Here is an 18,209-nt window from a genome sequence, read left to right as displayed (position 1 = left end):
GTGAAGTTACTGCTTCTGCTTTAAAAACCACAAAACAAAAAACAAACAGAAAACCCTGTGGCTCTTAGTGATTCTGATGTAACTCCGAGACTGTGGGAGACGAAGTGTGTAACAGCATGGACCTGCAAAGCTCAGCTGAACGAGACCGAGCGACGTGCGTAAGGCCGGAGCTGCCCTCTGAGAAACGCACCTGGGCAACCGCACGGCGAACCCCAGAGGCCACTTCCGCAAACTGACAGGTGCAACGGCGCGCGGACCGCCGGGTGGCACTCATCCGTCTGGGCGGCATCTGTCATTCTCCATTCATGTGTTCGCTCACGTTCCAGAGCGCAGACACCTGGGTTGTGACGCCATACCACCAACCAAAGGCTCACGTGTAATAGTGTGTGCAGAGAGCAGCCGTATGTTCCCAAGTCCACACCAAGGCTCAAGGGAACCTATTCGGCCCGGCTGGGGAGCCCCCACTGGCTGAGTAAACCCAGAGAAGCACCACGGGGACTCAGGCCGAGGGCTCTTCGACCTGGGCTCATCAGAGCCATCTATGACACAGCACTTTCCGACTACAAGACGACCCAGGGGAAGCAGGGCAGCTCTTACCGATTCTCATCTCACTGATGAAGAAACCGGGGCTCTGAGCGGCTTTAACCCCTAGGCGGCCTCACTGCGGGCAGCTCAGGGGGCCCAGGGAGCCCCTGCTGTCCGCCAGGAGAAACCCCGCCAGCCAGGGAACATGGCAGATCTAGAGACCACCAAAGTCATGAACAGACGTGTTTTAATCTGGCCTCCCCATTTCATACTTAACCATTAACACCGGTCACAAATTGCATTTATTTGCAGACATCTAGAAAACAATCAAAAGTGTATATATCTCTCTATATAGATCTTATTAATAAATTTTATTTGGACAAGAGAACTTGTGCCCCAATGGTTTTAAAGAGCATGATTAGGGACTGCAACACTCCCCAGAGTGGTCACAGGTATGTACAGTGTGTGAAGAAAGCTGCACCTCAGAGCTGATCATGATCAAGTTAAAAACACCTGACATACAACACGCGTGCTAATAAATTTCCTTCAGGTCATGACCAGCATGAAAGACATCAGGACATAGATACTCAGCGAAGGTTCCGTAAATGCATGCAGCAATGTGCTGCACCGGAGAGTTAAAATCAGATTCTACTTTAGTGTTAGCATCAAGCCCTTGGGAGAAATCCAAAAATCTCCTTTCCCATTTATACACGTCAAAAACTATTCACACGTGGGGCGGGGCGGGGCAGGGCTGGGCGGCTGGCCCCGCGCCCCGGCAGGTCCTTGCCTTGGCGGAGACGGTCAGGGCTAATACTGAAGGTCTCTTTCGCGTCCGCCTGCTGGCTGTAAGAATTTCATGTATCGGTGGTTAAAGAAAACCAGGAGAAAGCAGTGCAGGTCTCTGGGAATCTCATCTCTTCCGCAAGGAAAATGCTCAGCCACTTCAAGTTTCATTCAGTCAGGAAGACAGAAGAATTTAAGGCTCCGGTGACAATTATAATCCTCTGAGAAATTATTTTCCCTTAAAGTCAAGATAAGATAATAGTGTTTACTGTACTTGCTCTTGACTGTTGGAATCCCTGGCATCAGGTGCAGGCAACTTGTACCTGCGATTGAGTCTGCAAGAGAGGAAGGGGCCTCCTTGCCCAAGGCCGGCCCGGGTCGCGTGTGCGGGAGCGCCCACGGAGGCAGGAGAGACACCGCGGGCCCGGCTTTGCTAGTAGGTCGAGGAGGCCGTGCTCAGGGCATCTTCAGAGATTTTGGTACTGGCTGGGAGGACGCTAGCAAAATACTTGACGTCGCTGTCGCGATCCATCTGCAGAGCCATGACCGTCTGCTCCACGGCCTCCTGGTGGCAGCCGGCCGAGGCCAGGAAGTAGTCTGCAAAGCAGGGGCGCACACGGGAGGAAGGGGTCAGGGGGGGCGGAGCACAAGCATGGCAGTGCTCAGTCACGAGAAAGCGTGACTGTTCACACTAGCATGCCACACGCCACGCCGGGTCACACACAGTAATCCGAAAGACGTAGGAGGTTTATCCTGATTACTTTTATGATCAGCTAAATCTCACGCTACTCAATGGCAGCTAAGGAGTATTAAAGGAGACTTACACTTCCTTGCCATTAATTAGCTTGTAAACAGGGTAACAGCTCCAGAGCAACTATAAAGACCAACCCAACCTTCTTTAGCCATTTCATTTTCATTGTGATTTTGAAAAAGCAGTGATACTCCTCTTTCTCGGAAGCTCATCAGAGCCTTTTTTTCCTCTTCACACCTGCGTTCCCGCACGCACTCCACTGATGCAGCGTGGGGCGGCCTGCCCGCGGGGACCGGCAATCTCCAGGAGCAAGCCCCGGGCACCTGCTCTGCCTACCAATGATGGCAGAGGGGGAGGGCAAGCAACTCTGTTTCCCCAGCCTCAACCCCAGCAATGGAGATGGCGGCGGGCATGCTGCAAGGCTGTGGTAGATGCCCAAATCTTAAAACTACTAACGTTTCAGGTTCCAAATGACAGAGAAGCGGCACTACCAACACCTCACACCCTCTGCCCACCCGGCGTGCTTCCTGCTGGCCCCCACCTACCTTTCTCCAGCAGAGTCTGTCTTAATGTCTTTGCGAGCAGCACTCTGACATTGGGAACCCTGTCGTTGGCCAAGGTCAGCAAGTGGGGCATCAGATGCAGAGCAAACTGGTCCATGGGGAGGCAGTCGTCTTCAATGACCGTCTGCGGCAGAGAGCGAGCAGCAGCACGCTGTCAGCCCGGCTGCACAGAGGCAATGCCCACTGACACAGCCTGCCTGCCACACCCTGGGGGGACACATTTTACCTCCTGCTTTTTAATCGAGACTCCAGAACCCCAAACAAGGAGGACACGAAGGAATCCCACTGCACCTCCCCCCACCACCACTTGCACACCTGCACTGCGGCCCTGGTGGGTGACACAGTGTGTGTGCCTGCAGGCTATGCTGTATGTGTGATAACTCACGCACGCAGACAGTGCAGAGTACACACACATGGCACGGTCCACGTACGGATGGCAGCGTGTGTAGGCGTGGTCCACGTACGGACGGCAGCACGGGGTAGGCATGGTCCACGCCAGCTTCAGAACAAGCTCAGCTCCCTGAGGACTGAAAGCACCAACTCAAGAGAATGAGCCGGAGATGCTCAGATCGGAGGTCAGATGACCGGGTGGTCAAGCTCTACTTCTTAAGGAAAAGGAAAGGGTGCAGGAGAAAGGAGGGCAATAAAAAAGCAGCCCAAGCGGCGTACCTGGCAGACAAAGACGAAGGCCTGCCGCCCAGACCACTTGGGGCACCTGCCAAAGTTCTCTACCAGCTCATTGATGAGGTCCACCCCGAACGTCGGGGGCGTGGCCATGTGCAGCTTCTTCACCATCTCGCTGACCTAGGAGGAGAGCGTGGAGGAGTAAGACCCCTTTCTGCTCTGGGATCTTGTGCAAAGGCTTACTGAGCTAGAGGCCACTGTAAAGGTGCATACATACCAATTTGTAGGAGATCCAGCGAACAGAAGACACTTTGTCTGCACACAGATTCAGAGCAATGGGGCGCAAATAGTCATAAACGTCCCGGGGGCTGTACAATTCTAGAAGCAAGATCAGCTGTCTGCAAACACACAAGGACAGACAGGCGAGAAAGGGCTAAGTGTGTGAACCGTCTGTAATTCTGGACACTGAGTCCCTGGGAGATGCACACAGACAGCATGAGCTAGACACAGGCCTCTCCTCTGCCTGCCGTCCAGGGAGCGCCTCTCCCCGCGACCCTGCGCACGGGGCCTGGGGTGCAGGAAGCCTGCCCTGCTGTCTTCCGCAGGACTGCGCCTATGCTTTCTGCACAGCGGTGGTTACCATGTGCCCAGAAGCTTCCATCTGCAGAAGGAAAGGCCAGCAGCCTGCAGGAGCCTGCTGTGCACTCCTCCAGCCTGCGAGTGGCTTCTTGGGAAGGGGACACCTGCCGAGGCTGACAGCAGCCAGGAGGCCGTCCACGGCTGTGCTGCTGCGACCAGCCAGAGCCTAAGGTGAGCACAACACCCAGCAGGCTGCCGGGAGCGGCTGCACTGACACCCGAGGAGAAACAGCCTGCACAGGAATGGGAGCTCTGCCTCTCAGATGCTGTCTAAGCGGCGGAGGGAAACTGCAAACACGAAGACGGATGCCCAGCAGTGCGTGCGCCTGCACACACACACACACACGCACGCACGCAGGAACCATTCCTCAAGGAGAGACACACACACTGATGCTGACACAAAAGTTCAATGTAAAATCCCAAGCAGGTCTTCCGCTTCAGTGTGGGATGCAGAACATCACTGTGATGCCAACTCAAGGGGCAAAGTCTAAATCTCTTCCTAAGCCTATGAGGCACCCAACTTCCAACTGGGGAGAGACGGGACTCGGAGGGCCTCCCAGGAACCTCGGAGGGCACAGAGAAAGCAGCCGCAGCTGTGGCCAGCTGGGGTTGGGGTGGACTGGGTGTGGCTGCCACAGGGGAACTCGCCTCCCCTGCTCAGGAAAGGACCAGGGAGGGGACCCTGAGCGGGCAGGAAGTGACTGATGGGTGTCAGGTGTCAAGCCAGCGGTGGCACCTCCGCCCTTTTCCCATACAAAGCAGAAGCCTGACGCCGGTCCCCAGCGAGCACTAGAGGGGCAGCCGAGACGCAGTGGCGGGGAGAACACACTTTGTTCCAGCAAGCGCAGGACACCGTGAGGAAGGATCCAGCTCGGACACCAGCTGGAGTCTGCTGGCGGGGAGGGCACACAGAGCCTCCCGAAGCTGCCCCAAAGATGAGGGGGAACCAAAGCAAGAGACTGCGCTTTCCCAGCCAGAGCACCAGTTCCCAGCACGCAGGGGTGCGGACACGTGACAGAGCCCCCAGCACTCCGGCTCCCACCCTCGGCAAAACGCCATGGCAGCCCACAGCCGAACTCAAACCAGCTCCCTGCACAACAGAGGGTCCCCCAGCCACACTCACGCAGAAGGGGCCAGCGAGACCTGTACTGCAAGAGAGGCCAGAGGAGCACACAGGCGGGAACCCTGATCCACACAAGGTACAAAGAACGTAAATATGCACCCCCGCAAGACAATCAGGTGAACGGGGAGAACTTACTCAGCCAATTCCGCTCGAAAGCGCCAATTTCTGCTATTATCCGTCACCAAAAACTCCTGAAGTTGATAGAGATATTCTCTTCTCTTGTCAATATGAAGAAGCTGAGGCAAGCAAATAAAGATGTTTTCAGTTAACCAGGATGTGTACAGACATCCTTTCTCTCACTAGAGTGCTTGAAGGAGATTATAATAAGGTCGACTTTTCTGAAGAAATAAATGTAGTGCTATATTTGTTTTAAAATAGGTAGGTATCCACCTTTTCCTAAATAGTTCCATTTACCTTCAAGAATTATCAGCTTTAAAGCTTTTTTTTTTTTTTTAACTTACTATTTTTTATCTGAAAGGCAGTGAGAGACAGAGAGCACACACACTCCCATTTGCTGCTTCACTCCCCAAATGCCCATGACGTGGGCCTGGGCTGGGCTGGGCTGGAGCCAGAGCCAGAGCCAGAGCTGAGAATGCAACCCATGTCTCTTAAGCCTGGGGCAGAGACCCAACTACCTGAGCCACCGCCTGCTGTCTCCAAGGTGCACATCAGCAGGACGCTGGAGTCAGGACTCAAACCCAGGTAACCTGGCCGTGGGCATCTTAAGCAGTGTTTTAATTGCAGGCTAAACGCCTTGTCTTTCTTCACCTTCTCCTGAGCCTGCCAGTGACCAGCACGAAACCCTACAGTACCACGGGCGTTGCGTTTTACAGCTCTCACCCGCTTCATTCACAAGACACACTTGTGACCGAGAACTCTGAAGACGGGGACTCTCCCCCAGCCATGGCTGCAGTCCCGTGGAGGCACTGTGATGACACACAGCAGGTGCACAGTTACGAAGCTGAGCAGAAAAAACCAAAGGATCCAAATACCTGTTCTACACATGTTTAATGGTGGACAGTCAACAACAAGAGAACTCCTAAAACTTGGTTTAAATGGAAACAAGTAAACTCAACTACATCAAACATGTAACACAGAGGAAACACAGCCGAAGCCCGAACGTGGTGCTGAAGACACAACGTGCTGAGGCAACCTTGAACATCACTAGCTGATCTGATGTTGGAATCACTATTAGTGGAGTAATTCTGAAACTATTTCATGTATATTACATTATTGAGCAAATGTTACTTTATTAAGATTTACTTTTTATTTACTTGAAAGGCAGAGTCAGAAAGAGAGGAGGAGAAAGAAAGAGAGACTCTCATCTGCTAATTCAGTCCCCAGATTGCCTCAACTGCCTCAGCAGCCAGCAGCCAGGAGCTTCTTCTGGGTCTCCCACATGGGTGCAGGGGCCCAAGGACTTGGGCCATCTTCCACTGCTTTCCCAAGTACATCTGCAGGGAGCTGGATCAGAAGCAGAATGGCTGGGTCTTGAACCAGTGCCCATAGGGGATGCAGGCGTCACAGGCAGGAGGCTTCACCTGCTACACCACAATGCTGGCCCCACAAATGACATAAAGCACTGCCTGTGGGCCAGCATTCCATATGGATACCAGTTCAAGTCCCAGCTGCTCCACTTCCGATCCAGCTCCTTGCTAATGAGCCTGGGAAAGCAGTGGGAAAGATCACTCAAGTGCTTGGGCCCTGCACCCACAGGGAAGACTGGGAAGAAGCTCCTGGCTTCAGATAAGGCCCAGCTCTGGCCATTGTGGTCATTTGGGGAGTGAGCCAGCAGATGGAAGATCTCACTCTCTAACTCTGCCTTTCAAATAAATGTATAAATATTAAAGCAGAAACAAAAACTTTTCAGCTCCTAAGCCCTGACCCCTCAAAGCTGTAAGACATGACACCTGGGGAGCACTGAGCACTCCCAGTGCCTGAACCTTGGCTTCTAACACCTCTCACCACAGGAAGGACCAGGGCTGACTGCAGGCTGGGCAAGGAATGGAGCTGAGCCTGAGAGCTAGGAGGTGCTTCACATGGGGGCAAACCACAAGGGCACAGGAGGCAGCTTAACTTAAGGGGTTCCTGGAGCCAAATGGGATGCTCAGAGCGAACAGCAAAGGAACACTGAGGACAGTGGGCAACCATCAGAGGCTGGAAGAGGCAGGGAGAGACTGTCCCCTAGAGCCACCAAGACATAGACTCACAAACTGTCAGAGGGCATGGTGTTTCAGCCCCCCAGGTTTGTGGTAATCTGCTATAGCACCCTGGGGACACCGATGCAGGCCGGGCCCAAGAATGTGCTCCTGTGACATTTTCAGGGGGTGCTGACACTGCTGGTCCTGGGACCACCCTTTTGAGAACTGCTGGCTCTGACAGGGTTAATCAGGGAGAATGCTGGAGTTGCCACAATGCCTGGAGGGCCTGCTGGCTTAAGTCTGGGACAAGGACAAAGGGTGCAGCTGCAGAAGCCAGCCTGGGGCTCAGGACACAGGTGGGGACACTGAGGCCAGCACCTGCAAAGCACTGGGAGAAAGGGCGGTTTTGGCTTTTCCCTTGTCTACCCAGAGGAGGAGAATGCCACAGGCACCAGAGAGGCCTATTCAAATGGGATTGGACCAAGAAGGCCTCATCTCCACCTCCAAACCCTCTTTCAGGACTAGGAGCATGTCAGGGCCACAGGACAGAGGAGGGGGCAGCAGGGTGCTCAGGGATGGACACAGACCAGCCACACTGGCCCCAGGCTGCAGGGTGGCTTGGCCCAGGGAATGAGGACACTTTGCAACTTTTTCTCACTAATGACTTACTTTTTTAGTTTTTTCACTACAGGGCAAGACCTTCACCACCATGACCCACATCCCTGGATCACTCCACCTTCTCTCCCATGGTCCAAAGAGGGACCCCCTGGCCCAGTTCTCATGAAGGCTGTAGGCACTACAAAGCACTGCCTTAGACAAGAGCTAATAAAAACATGGCATCATCCCCTTGTAGCAGATTTTTGTTTTTTAAAAATTTATTTTATTTATTTGAAAGGCAGCTTTTAGAGAGAAAAAGAGGGATATATATATACCCCTCTTTATATATATATATATGTGTGTGTGTGTATATATATATATATATATAGAGAGAGAGAGAGAGAGAGAGAGAGATCTTCCATCATTGGTTCACTCCCCAGGTGGCCACAATAGCCAGGGCTGGGCCAGGCCGAAGCCAGGAGCCAGGAGCCTCATCCAGATCTCCCATGTTGATGCAGGGGCCCAAGGACTTGGGCTATCTTCTGCTGCCTTCCCAGGTGCATTAGTAGGGAGCTGGATTGGAAGTGGAGCAGCCAGGATTTGAACAGGTGCCCATATGGGATGCTGCCATCGCAGGCAGTGGCTTAACCTGCTGTGCCAGTGCCAGACCTGCAGCTGATTTTTTCATTTTCACGTTTTTAAAATTATACTTTTGAAATATCTAGGTGTGGGGGCCGGTGCCATGGCACAGTAGGTTAATCCTCTGCCTGCGGTGCCGGCAACCCATATGGATGCCAGTTCTAGTCCCGGCTGCCCCTCTTCCAATCCAGCTCTCTGCTGGGGCCAGGGAAAGCAGTGGAAGATGGCCCAAGTCCTTGGGCCCCTGCACCCACGTGGGAGACACAGAAATCTCTTGGCTTCTGGCTTCGGATCAGCACAGCTCTGACTGTTGCCAACGGCCATTTGGGGAGTGAACCAGCGGATGGAAGACCTCTCTCTCAGTCTATTCCTCTCACTGTTTGTAACTCTACCTCTCAAATAAATAAATAAAATCTTAAAAAAAAAATCTAGGTAGATCTGAGTTGGACTGCTACATTTTAAGTCTTTTGTAAGTCAGCAGATTAACCTTTTCTTAGATTTGAACAGGTTTTTCTTAAGGACAACACAACAGGAAGGTGTGGGTGAGGCAGGCAGGTGAACAGTAGTGGTCTACCCCGCCTGGGGACTGACTTGGTCCAACCGTACTGCAGGACCAGTGACCCCCGGGACTAGCTTGTGAGCTGATGATCTATACAAGCAACGTGGACATCAGGCTTCCAGGCCACCTTCCACGTCCCTGGCTGGAAACTCACCAGCACCATCAAGGAGACTCAGCTGTGATGTGCTGGGAGCCAATGACCAGATGAGGGTCTTGAACCAAGGGACGTTCTTGACCACACTCATGCCTGGTGTAGATGGACACTGCTCCCGGAACACAGGCCAGGGTGAGCACCCAGGGAGCACTGGCCTTATGCCAGTCCCTTATGCTCCCAGCTCCCAGGGGAGAGACTTGGCTGTGCCCCACATACTTGCAGTCAGGAAAGCAAAGGAGATGAGAATTGCTGTCTCTCCTGCCATCCCACTTCACGTTCTGTGCTCCCATTCTCAGCACACCCCTTGTGTGATAACTTCCTACTCAACAGCACTTCCACATAGCAGGCCCCTACAAATCAGCAAAAATGACCCTCGGAAGCAAAATAAGTAAAATGAGAAACAAATATAATTTAAAATTTATAAAATGAAAAATGGTTGGAAAACATGAAAATATGCTCAACCTCACCGGCAGCTGGGGAAATGAAAAGGAAGACAATGAGATACAGTGTGTAAGAGTCAGACTTCAAAGCTTTGTCTGTAGGCGGTGCTGCAGGAGGAGAATGTGCTCCTTTGCCCCCTGCTGGTGGCTGAGAGGCAGAGGTGACAAAAATGGCTAATTGACACGGAATAAAACCCTTGGCCGCACACTGAGAGTCTACTTCCAAAAAGGAGGAGGGAGAGAATGGATAGCTTATCTTTCCATGGGATGTTAACAAATAACAAGTAGAAGGAAGTAGGAAAATAGCCAATCAGCATTTTACAAGCAACAGTGACAAGTGATTCAGCCAGGAGTCCTGTGCGGACGGCCAAAGCACTGGCCACGAACCAGGAAGGAGATGGGAGTTCAGAAGCACCAGCTCACCAATTGCTTCTCAGTCACAAAGGCAAAAGGTCCTTTCAAAGTGGAAAAACCGAGCTGACGCTACAAGTGACGTCAGATTGGTAACAGAACACCATGGTGTCACCCAGATGTGACGTGTCTGGAAAACACATGCTGCCCCATTCAGATGGACAATGTGTCTGCAAAAGCCTGTTTACCCAGAAGCAAACAGTGTCACGGCAGACAACTTCAAACTGGGGGCACTGTGCACAACTGAAATGGATTCTTGAAAATGTCAATGCCATTCAAGACCACAAATCCAGGGAAACAGTTCTAAAATTAAAGAGAATGAAAGAGACATAACATTTACATTTAACGTGAGCTTTCTGGTTGGATTCTCAGAGATAAGCTAGAAAGGATCTCACTGGGACAATCAGAGAAATTCTAACAGGAACAATACAAAAATTTAATACAATACTAACTTTAGAAAGTAGGATAACAACTACTTTTATAACTCAAAGCTGAGAGTCTAGGACTCATTTTCAAGGCTAATGTCCTAATAACAGCATTCCAAGACTAAACAATTTATAAAAAGTCAGACGTATTCATTGGCTAGCAGATCAGAATCCCTCATCAAAGATCTCCTGAAATACACAGAATGCCACCACACTTAAGGTTCATGAACATTTTTTTAAAACCCATTCAATAATTTTGAAAATGAAAAAAGGTACAAATGTTTGGAACCATGATCTAACATCATCTAAAAGTGAAATTTAGCATGATCTTTTAAAAAATTACAATGGGGAGCAGGTATCTGGTGCCACGGTGAAGCTACCAGGTGGGATACTCTCATGCCACACTGAAGTACCTGAGTCTGGGTCCTGACACCGCTCTCCATTCCAGCTTCCTGCTAGTGGGCACCCTGGGAGGCAGCAGGTGCCGGCTCCAATAGTTGGGTCCCTGCCATCCACATGGTGGACTCAGTGGTTAGAACTTCTGTCTCACACACATTAAGATTTAGTGTTTTTCAAGTTAAAATGATACCAGCAAAGCAGATGAGAATGGGACTACTTTAAGTCACATCATCAACTCAGGGCCATATTTTCTCAAAGGAAACATACAGGCATCCATCTTGGTGACAGCTGAATATGAAAGATTTCAGACTTACAGTGGAATTTTAATGTTTTTAAGAAAAATAATTTGAAAGTTACCTTCAGAAAATCATGCAAATGTTTAAGGACACCTATCCTGACTTCATCAAGGTCTTTTAAAAATCCATTAAAAATTGGAACCAGATCTGCAGCTGTCAACTGATCTCCAAGAATAACAGCAAGCTCGTGGATGGAGAATGCTAATGTTCTTCGAACTTTCCACTGCAGAAACGAAAATTGCATTAGTCAGCAAGTGCTTAGCTAGGCCTCCGAGTATTAACTCAGAAAAATTAAATCAGAATGTAAGTAACAGTTTTAATAATAGATACTAAGTTTTTAATGCCTATTATGTGTCAAAAAAGGATGACAGAAAAAACTTAAACCCCTACAACATTTATCATCTCTTTTAATTTATGAAGGAAAAAATTGCCTGAAAACAAGTAACAGTTTTGCAGCTCTTGGAACACTGGATTCTGAACGTGCGGACCGCAGTCCTGGCTCACTAGTACCTAGGGTCATCCCCAACGCCGCTGCTCCCTTTCAGACTCTGGGCTGCCTATCTTGGATTAAAAAACAGCGAGACTTGTTTATGGGGAACTGACAATTTAAGAAATCTGAGAACAGGGAAAGCATCTTCATACAGGCCTGGAAAACAATTCTGAAACAGAAATGATTTTACTGTATTACTGAAAACCTTAAGTTAAAAACATCTTTTCCTCTATGTTGCCTTAAGGTTAAAACTTTTACATTGCTATTTAACTTAAAATTCGACCTAGCGACAAGCAGGTTACAGGAAGTGCTCACTGCCCTCCCCAGCTAGGAGATGCCCTTCTCAGAGAACACATGGATGTGTGTCTCAGAGACATTCTGCCCAGGAGGGGATGGGAGGCATGGGAGCCTGGCTGTTTGGAGCCTGCCTAGCTACTCTGGCATCCAAAGGCCCCTATCCCATAGGAATCCCTAGAGTTCATGGAATAAAGATTGAAAGTTACTCCCAGCTGCCTAGCTCCATGCCTAGAAGTGGTGCCGGGGCACGGGACAGCAGGATGCGCACTGCTCCGCCTCTTCCACTTTCACAGCCGTGCTGAACATGCTACAGTTCTCATAGGTTGAAAAACTCTCTTGGGATCTATAGTGCAAAAATCAAATAAGCATTTATAACAATTTCTGGGGGAGGGGGAATTAAATCCTATATTCTCAAGAATTAACCTACAGGTAAAGTTTGGACAGTAACTATTTGTAAGTCAGGAACTCGGGCACACTAAGTAAGATGACAACTTCTAATACCTTGGGGCAAAATGAAGCAGCTAAACTGCAGAATCAGAGCAGAATGCTAGCTCTCGGTATTACTTTTCTCTTTCATACATAATTTATTGAACCCCAATTATGTACTGGACACAAACAGAAATCCTTTAGGTTCTGAAAGCCAGAACATCACCCTTCCACATGCATGTTCTGTTCCTTCCTAGGTGCTTCCTCACCTGCATGTCCGACGCCAGGGTCTCGTAGGTCTCTCTCAGGCAGTGCCAATTCTGCCTGCCCAGCGTCAGGGCCACACCTGGCAGGCTGTAAGCACAGTGCTTAGCGATTTCAGTGTCAACCGTCTGTGCACGCGAGGGATCAGTCATGGACAAATACTGATCTAACAAAGCCTGGGGTACGACATCCTATGAAGGAGAGACGACAGTGACACATTTGGTGCGGTTTAAACACATTTTTCAGCCATTTAAATACAATATTAGGCAAAATTACTTTTAAGCATATGCATTCTATCACAGTTCTAAGTACCTAAAATTGAAAAGAATTCATAAGAAACACATGCTATGGGAAATCTATAAATAAGCAAAAGCAACTCAAGGAAGACAATTATAAATTAAGATCTTAAAAAACATTCAGGATTTTTTTTTTAGATTTATTTATTTTAAAGGCAGAGTTACAGAAAGGCAGAGAGAGAGAGGGAGGGAGAGAGAGAGAGAGAGAGAGAGAGAGAGAGATGTCTTCCATCCACTGGTTCATTCCCCAAATAGCCAAAACAGCCAGAGCTGGGATTATCCAAAGCCAGGAGCCTGGAGCTTCTTCCGGGTCTCCCACATGGGTGCTAGGGACCCAAGGACTTGGGTCATCTTCTATTGCTTCCCCAGGCCAGAGCAGAGAGCTGGACTGGAAGAGGAGCAGCCGGGACTTGAACTGGTGCCCACATGGGATGCCGGCGCCACAGATGGCAGCTTTACCCGCTATGCCACAGCGCCAGCCCTGACAATCAGTATTAAGACAGAGCAGCACCTTTCAATGCAGGCAGAGATGAGAGTTTGATGTACACCCACCCTAGTGAGTGAAACAGGTAGTCTTGTGTACAACTAGCAATATGTTTTTAAAAAAACAACGAAATCCTGCCTGAATTAGATGGAAATTTAAGTCCTATCCATAAAACACTTGAGTGTATGCATATGAGGACTTGCATAAATGTGAGGGACAGAAGAATGCATGTCTGTGTGTCCAATGCAGTTGCAGAAGGGCACCTGAAAGCAGCAAAGTGGACCAACAGGGGAGAAAAACCGAGCAGGAAACTCACTGCAGCCTTCTTTCCTTTCTGAATCTTGAGCACCATAAACTTACTACCTATATGTTATTTAAAAAATAAATGAACATTAAATTCATTCAAAGAATAAAATAATCTGTGCACATTGACTTGAAATCCACTCCTGACAATAATTCAGTCCCAGAACCAAGCATAGGTAGACAATCACAATGAATGCAGCACTGCTTGCAACAACAAAACCCAACTATAACCAAAAGCACCTGTGCCACGATTTCAATCACGGCACAGAGGTCAAGATGCTGTTTGGGATACCTGCACCCCACACCAGCCCATCAGGATGGCTAGGTTCCAGACCTGGCTCCATTTCTTCTACAGTTTCCTGCTAATGAGCACCCTGGGAGGGAACAGGAGATGGTACCTGCCACCCATCTGGAGACCCGGATGGAGTTCTGAGCTGCTTTGTCCTGGCCCAGCCCTGGCTGTTGCAGGCGTTTGGAAAATGAACCAGTGGTTGAGAGATTTCTCTCTCTGCCTTTCACAAATTATATAAAGTTTTTTGTAAAGAGGTGCTGTGTGAACACTCTGCTGCTGCTCTGTAGGAGCTCATGTCCAGAGAGTTCCAAGATACAACTATAGGGAAAAAAAGAAAAAAAAAAAAAGAAAAAAAGAAAGAAAGGCAAAGCGCCACCTGCCACACTGCGGTGACTGCATGCACACGCCTCCCCCTTCAGAATCCAGGAAAGGAAGGCAACCTATTCTCAACGGCACTTTCCTATTGGCTTCCTGCCTCTTTGCACATTTTAATCTCTGAAATCATGCCGTATTCTGTCATTCTCAGCAACTTCAGCATGAGGAAACACCTAGGTAGGATGGCAGGATCATACCTGATTTTGAAAGACAAAAAGGGGGCACACGCGGAAGCTTAGGTGCCCATAGACCTGTGAGGGGCACCCAGGAACTGAGATTCTGGTCACACTGAGTGAAGCACGTGACTCCAGGGCGATGGGGAAGAAAGGACGACTGCACATTGGTCTCTTCTATTTTAAAAGCACTCACAAAGGAAGACTATACTAGATCCGAAATGGGCTTTAAAAGGGAACTCAGAACATGCACACAGGAGAAAGAGGCTGGTCACTTACCTGGATTTTGGATTTCCTTTCCTCTTCAGGGCTGAAGCTGCTGTTGGTGCTCAAGTCTGAATCGTTATGGATATAGTGAAGGGAGGAGTCCATATTCTGTCAGGATAAAGCACCCAATTAAAGCTCTGTCCTGGCTCTAGTTTTCTCCATTTAATCTTACTAAGTTACTTACCTCCCAAGAGTGCCCAAAGATACCAATGCATACAAACGTGTCGTATTTTAAAACATTTACAAACATACCTAAGACCTCCTAAGAACGTCCCTGCCTTAAATCAAACTTGCTGAATGGGATGCATGAACATGAGTTCCAGAAAACCAACAGTAACTGGAAAGCAAGTATCTCACATCGGCCCGTTTACAAAACAGTGCTCAGACGGTCCTGTCAGCTGCCTCAGAGGCCACGTGCGCAGAGTGCTGCTTCTACTCTGTTAGGACCAATTTTCATAAACACCAATTTTTTACCAAACAAAAAAACAAAACCACAAAATCAAAACACTCAAGAAAAACAACCTTCCCAAATGCAGACAGATCATAACAGTCCAATCTCCAGTAAGCGGTCAGGGTCTGATTTCAAGGCACTGGTGTTACACAGACTTCTAACTGCACCAGATGTCAGCTGACAACAATCAGAACAGAGACGCAGTGAGGTGCTGTGAGGTCTCTCCCCGCCCACAGTGTGCGTGGAGGCGCTTTCCTAAGCCCCAGTGCCCAGCAGCTAAGGCCTGACAAGCTGCGACGCCGTCCTTCTCCACACTCACATCAACAAGGGTAGCACATGATGCCGGCTTCATGAGGATGGAGCAGGAAATGAGGGGAGGGCTACACAGAGGAGCTACAGGTAGGCAGCGAAGACGATGCTAGTGGCAGTACCCACCCTCACACTCCAGAGTCCAGATAATGCCACTGGCCCTCCGCACCATGGCCTCAAGTCCCGATCTTCTGCTCCGAATACTGTGTTGCTCGCTGCAGTGAAATGGTCCCATCAGAAACAAAGCACCTCTCCAAAAAGAAAAGGAAAGAGTTAATCACTCTTGATAAAGGGCTTTGTTTCCAATAAGACTATTTCATTGCAGCGAGCTAAGGCAACATTGGGTCTACCAAGTGGTCACGGAGACAGGACTAGGATTTGCCCTTACAGGCATTTAAAAGGACACTGCTGTGTCAAGGACAGGCCATGGTGAGAAAGACTACTGTTGCTTTATGCTAAAGGAAGAGCTGAAAACCCAGCAACAAACAGAAGGCGCTAAGGACAAAATGATGAGCTACAACTCCTCCCCAACAAGAGACTTCTGACTGAAATTGCTCTCGGACATGGGCAAGACTTGACAGAGTTTGTTACCTCAACAGCATCGCTGATTAAAGGCACAGAATCATCCTGGCTTATTTTACAGTTTGGTAGCTCATTTATACCCAGATCATCTTCCAGATCACTTCTCTTCTCTATGCCGACGGCCTCCTCATGGGCATCCAGACTGGATGCACGCAGTGCAGCGGACAGCACCTCCACCTGGGCTGTGGGCAGAGGAGGACACACAGTGAGCAAATTCAAGCCTCCCCAGTTGCTTTACACACTACCAATGAAAGGTGTAATTTTTTGACATTGCCATCAAACAGCTGAAAAAAATTTCTACTGTAGTAAATCATTAGTTTTTCAGAGAAAAAGTAGAAAACTAATATGCTTTCATGAGATTAAACATTTATCCACTACTGAACATTATTCTGCGTTAGTATGAAAGAGAGATGCTATCTAATTGCTGGAGGCATGTCCAGTGTATTAAAGGAGTCAAGTTCAGGGTGAGTCGCTATGTTTGGTAGTGTGTGAATCAGACTGGCAAGGCTTACTTACTACGCTATCTTAGCAGAAGAGCAGCCACACACCCTGCCAACACAAAACAATGGCAATGACAAAGATTTCAACATTTCATAGCTCATTCCACTTTACTTTTCCCCAATTTCTTTTTGAAAATGAAACTCATACCTTGTCCCCAAACCAGGGGTCCCCAGTGAGCACTGTATTGCTTGCAGAAAACCAAAGTGGCAACTTATCAAGCAGCGGTTCTTAAACCTGGGCACTAGCACTGCCTCCCTTATGGTGGTGATTAAAAATTAAAGAAAAAAGATTCTTCCAATCTCCAACCCCAAATAACTGTGAAATTCAGCCAAAAGTTCTGCTCAGCACTTACTCCAAATTACAATCCACCTGGATGTTCAAAATATGAACATTTAAAATTCAAATGTATTTAAACAAGGCAATCGTTACAGTGTTTTATTAAGACAACTCAATACTACATTTCTCCAGTCTATCAGTACCTGGCAATGAGATGCAGGAGACACAGGATGAGGTTCTTTTCTAGGTGGTCATTATTTGCTAAGTCAAGTAACTGAGACTGCTGCTCACTCCAAGTGCTAGTGCAGGGTTCTCATTCTTCTCAGAATTTCATTGCAGTTTGACCAACCCTTATTTATTTTTTCAAAAAAATCATTTGAGTGCTCTCCAACCAAAATAAAACAGCTTAAAGTATTCTGCGCAATACATAAAGGCTAAAATGTTTTGTACCATACAAGGTACATGGTGTGTGAGTATGACCCCTACTGGACAATTCTGTTCCCTGGGAAGTAATAAAAATGAGAGCCTTTCACAGAGGAGGATTTACTACACAGGCCATTTACCTCCACGTGGACAACGCACTTCCCTTCACTCTGTCCACGTTAACTGTGATCTTTAATCTGTCTGTTCATAAACACATACAAATTGAGTTACACTGTGAACTCAGTATCTTTAGAAAACTGATGCAAAGGAGATGGGGCCCAGTGAGAATTCACAACTCCAGCCAGAGAACACAACAGAATCTAGGCTCAGTGACTGCTGAAGTGTTGCCTGGACGCAGAGTTGACCTCCCTGAAGGATGCAAGGAACTAAATACACAAGTGTTCATCAAGATTTGCATCTCACCCACAACACAGACTGAAATCCAAGAACCAGTTACACAGCAATGGATTTGAAAAAGAAATTAGTGAACATCACCAAAATCTGATGCTAGTTTTCTCACTAACAGTCTTAGATTGCTATTCCGAGACACAGTTGCTGAAATAAATAATATTTTTGTTCACCAAGATCCGAGAATACAAGGGGAACTGGTAATCTCCTCCTAGTTCAGGCCATGTCTCACACAGTCAATAACATTAACATTCTGGGTGGAAACCATCAATCCAGACCATTGTGGTTCACCATGATTCAGCAGGCACACACATGCAGAGAAGAACCCAGTGAGGAAAACCAAGCAACTTAAGCACACACCTGTGGAAGACACATTTCGCTCATTTAAACCCAAGATTCACGAGGAAGTGCAGTCCTCAATGACACATGCTTAGAAATCAGGGCCTCCTGGGATCACATCTACTCCTATCTTGAAAAGGCTGGCATGGCTGAGCTAACCCTGCCCAACCTCTAACTCCTCCACA

At 48.5% G+C, this 18,209-nt stretch overlaps 1 protein-coding gene across 5 annotated transcripts in view; it reads right to left on the bottom strand.

Moving 5' to 3' along the window:
• Positions 1 to 762: 762 nt before the first annotated feature.
• Positions 763 to 18,209, bottom strand: part of PPP4R1 (protein phosphatase 4 regulatory subunit 1) — an 85,193-nt gene continuing 67,746 nt past the window's right edge. For all 5 annotated transcript variants that reach the window (XM_062201362.1, XM_062201358.1, XM_062201361.1 and 2 more), the window contains 9 exons: positions 16,087 to 16,259; positions 14,748 to 14,843; positions 12,551 to 12,736; positions 11,130 to 11,291; positions 5,143 to 5,243; positions 3,524 to 3,644; positions 3,292 to 3,426; positions 2,605 to 2,746; positions 763 to 1,905 (listed from right to left, as the gene is read on the bottom strand). In XM_062201362.1, the coding sequence (XP_062057346.1) occupies positions 1,742 to 1,905; positions 2,605 to 2,746; positions 3,292 to 3,426; positions 3,524 to 3,644; positions 5,143 to 5,243; positions 11,130 to 11,291; positions 12,551 to 12,736; positions 14,748 to 14,843; positions 16,087 to 16,259 (1,280 nt within the window). In that variant the 3' untranslated portion in view covers positions 763 to 1,741. The remainder of the gene's footprint in view (positions 1,906 to 2,604; positions 2,747 to 3,291; positions 3,427 to 3,523; positions 3,645 to 5,142; positions 5,244 to 11,129; positions 11,292 to 12,550; positions 12,737 to 14,747; positions 14,844 to 16,086; positions 16,260 to 18,209) is intronic.

This window comes from Lepus europaeus, chromosome 9 (assembly GCF_033115175.1).
Source record: "Lepus europaeus isolate LE1 chromosome 9, mLepTim1.pri, whole genome shotgun sequence".
Classification (NCBI taxonomy): domain Eukaryota; kingdom Metazoa; phylum Chordata; class Mammalia; order Lagomorpha; family Leporidae; genus Lepus; species Lepus europaeus.
This window is presented reverse-complemented; position numbering and strand designations above follow the sequence as displayed.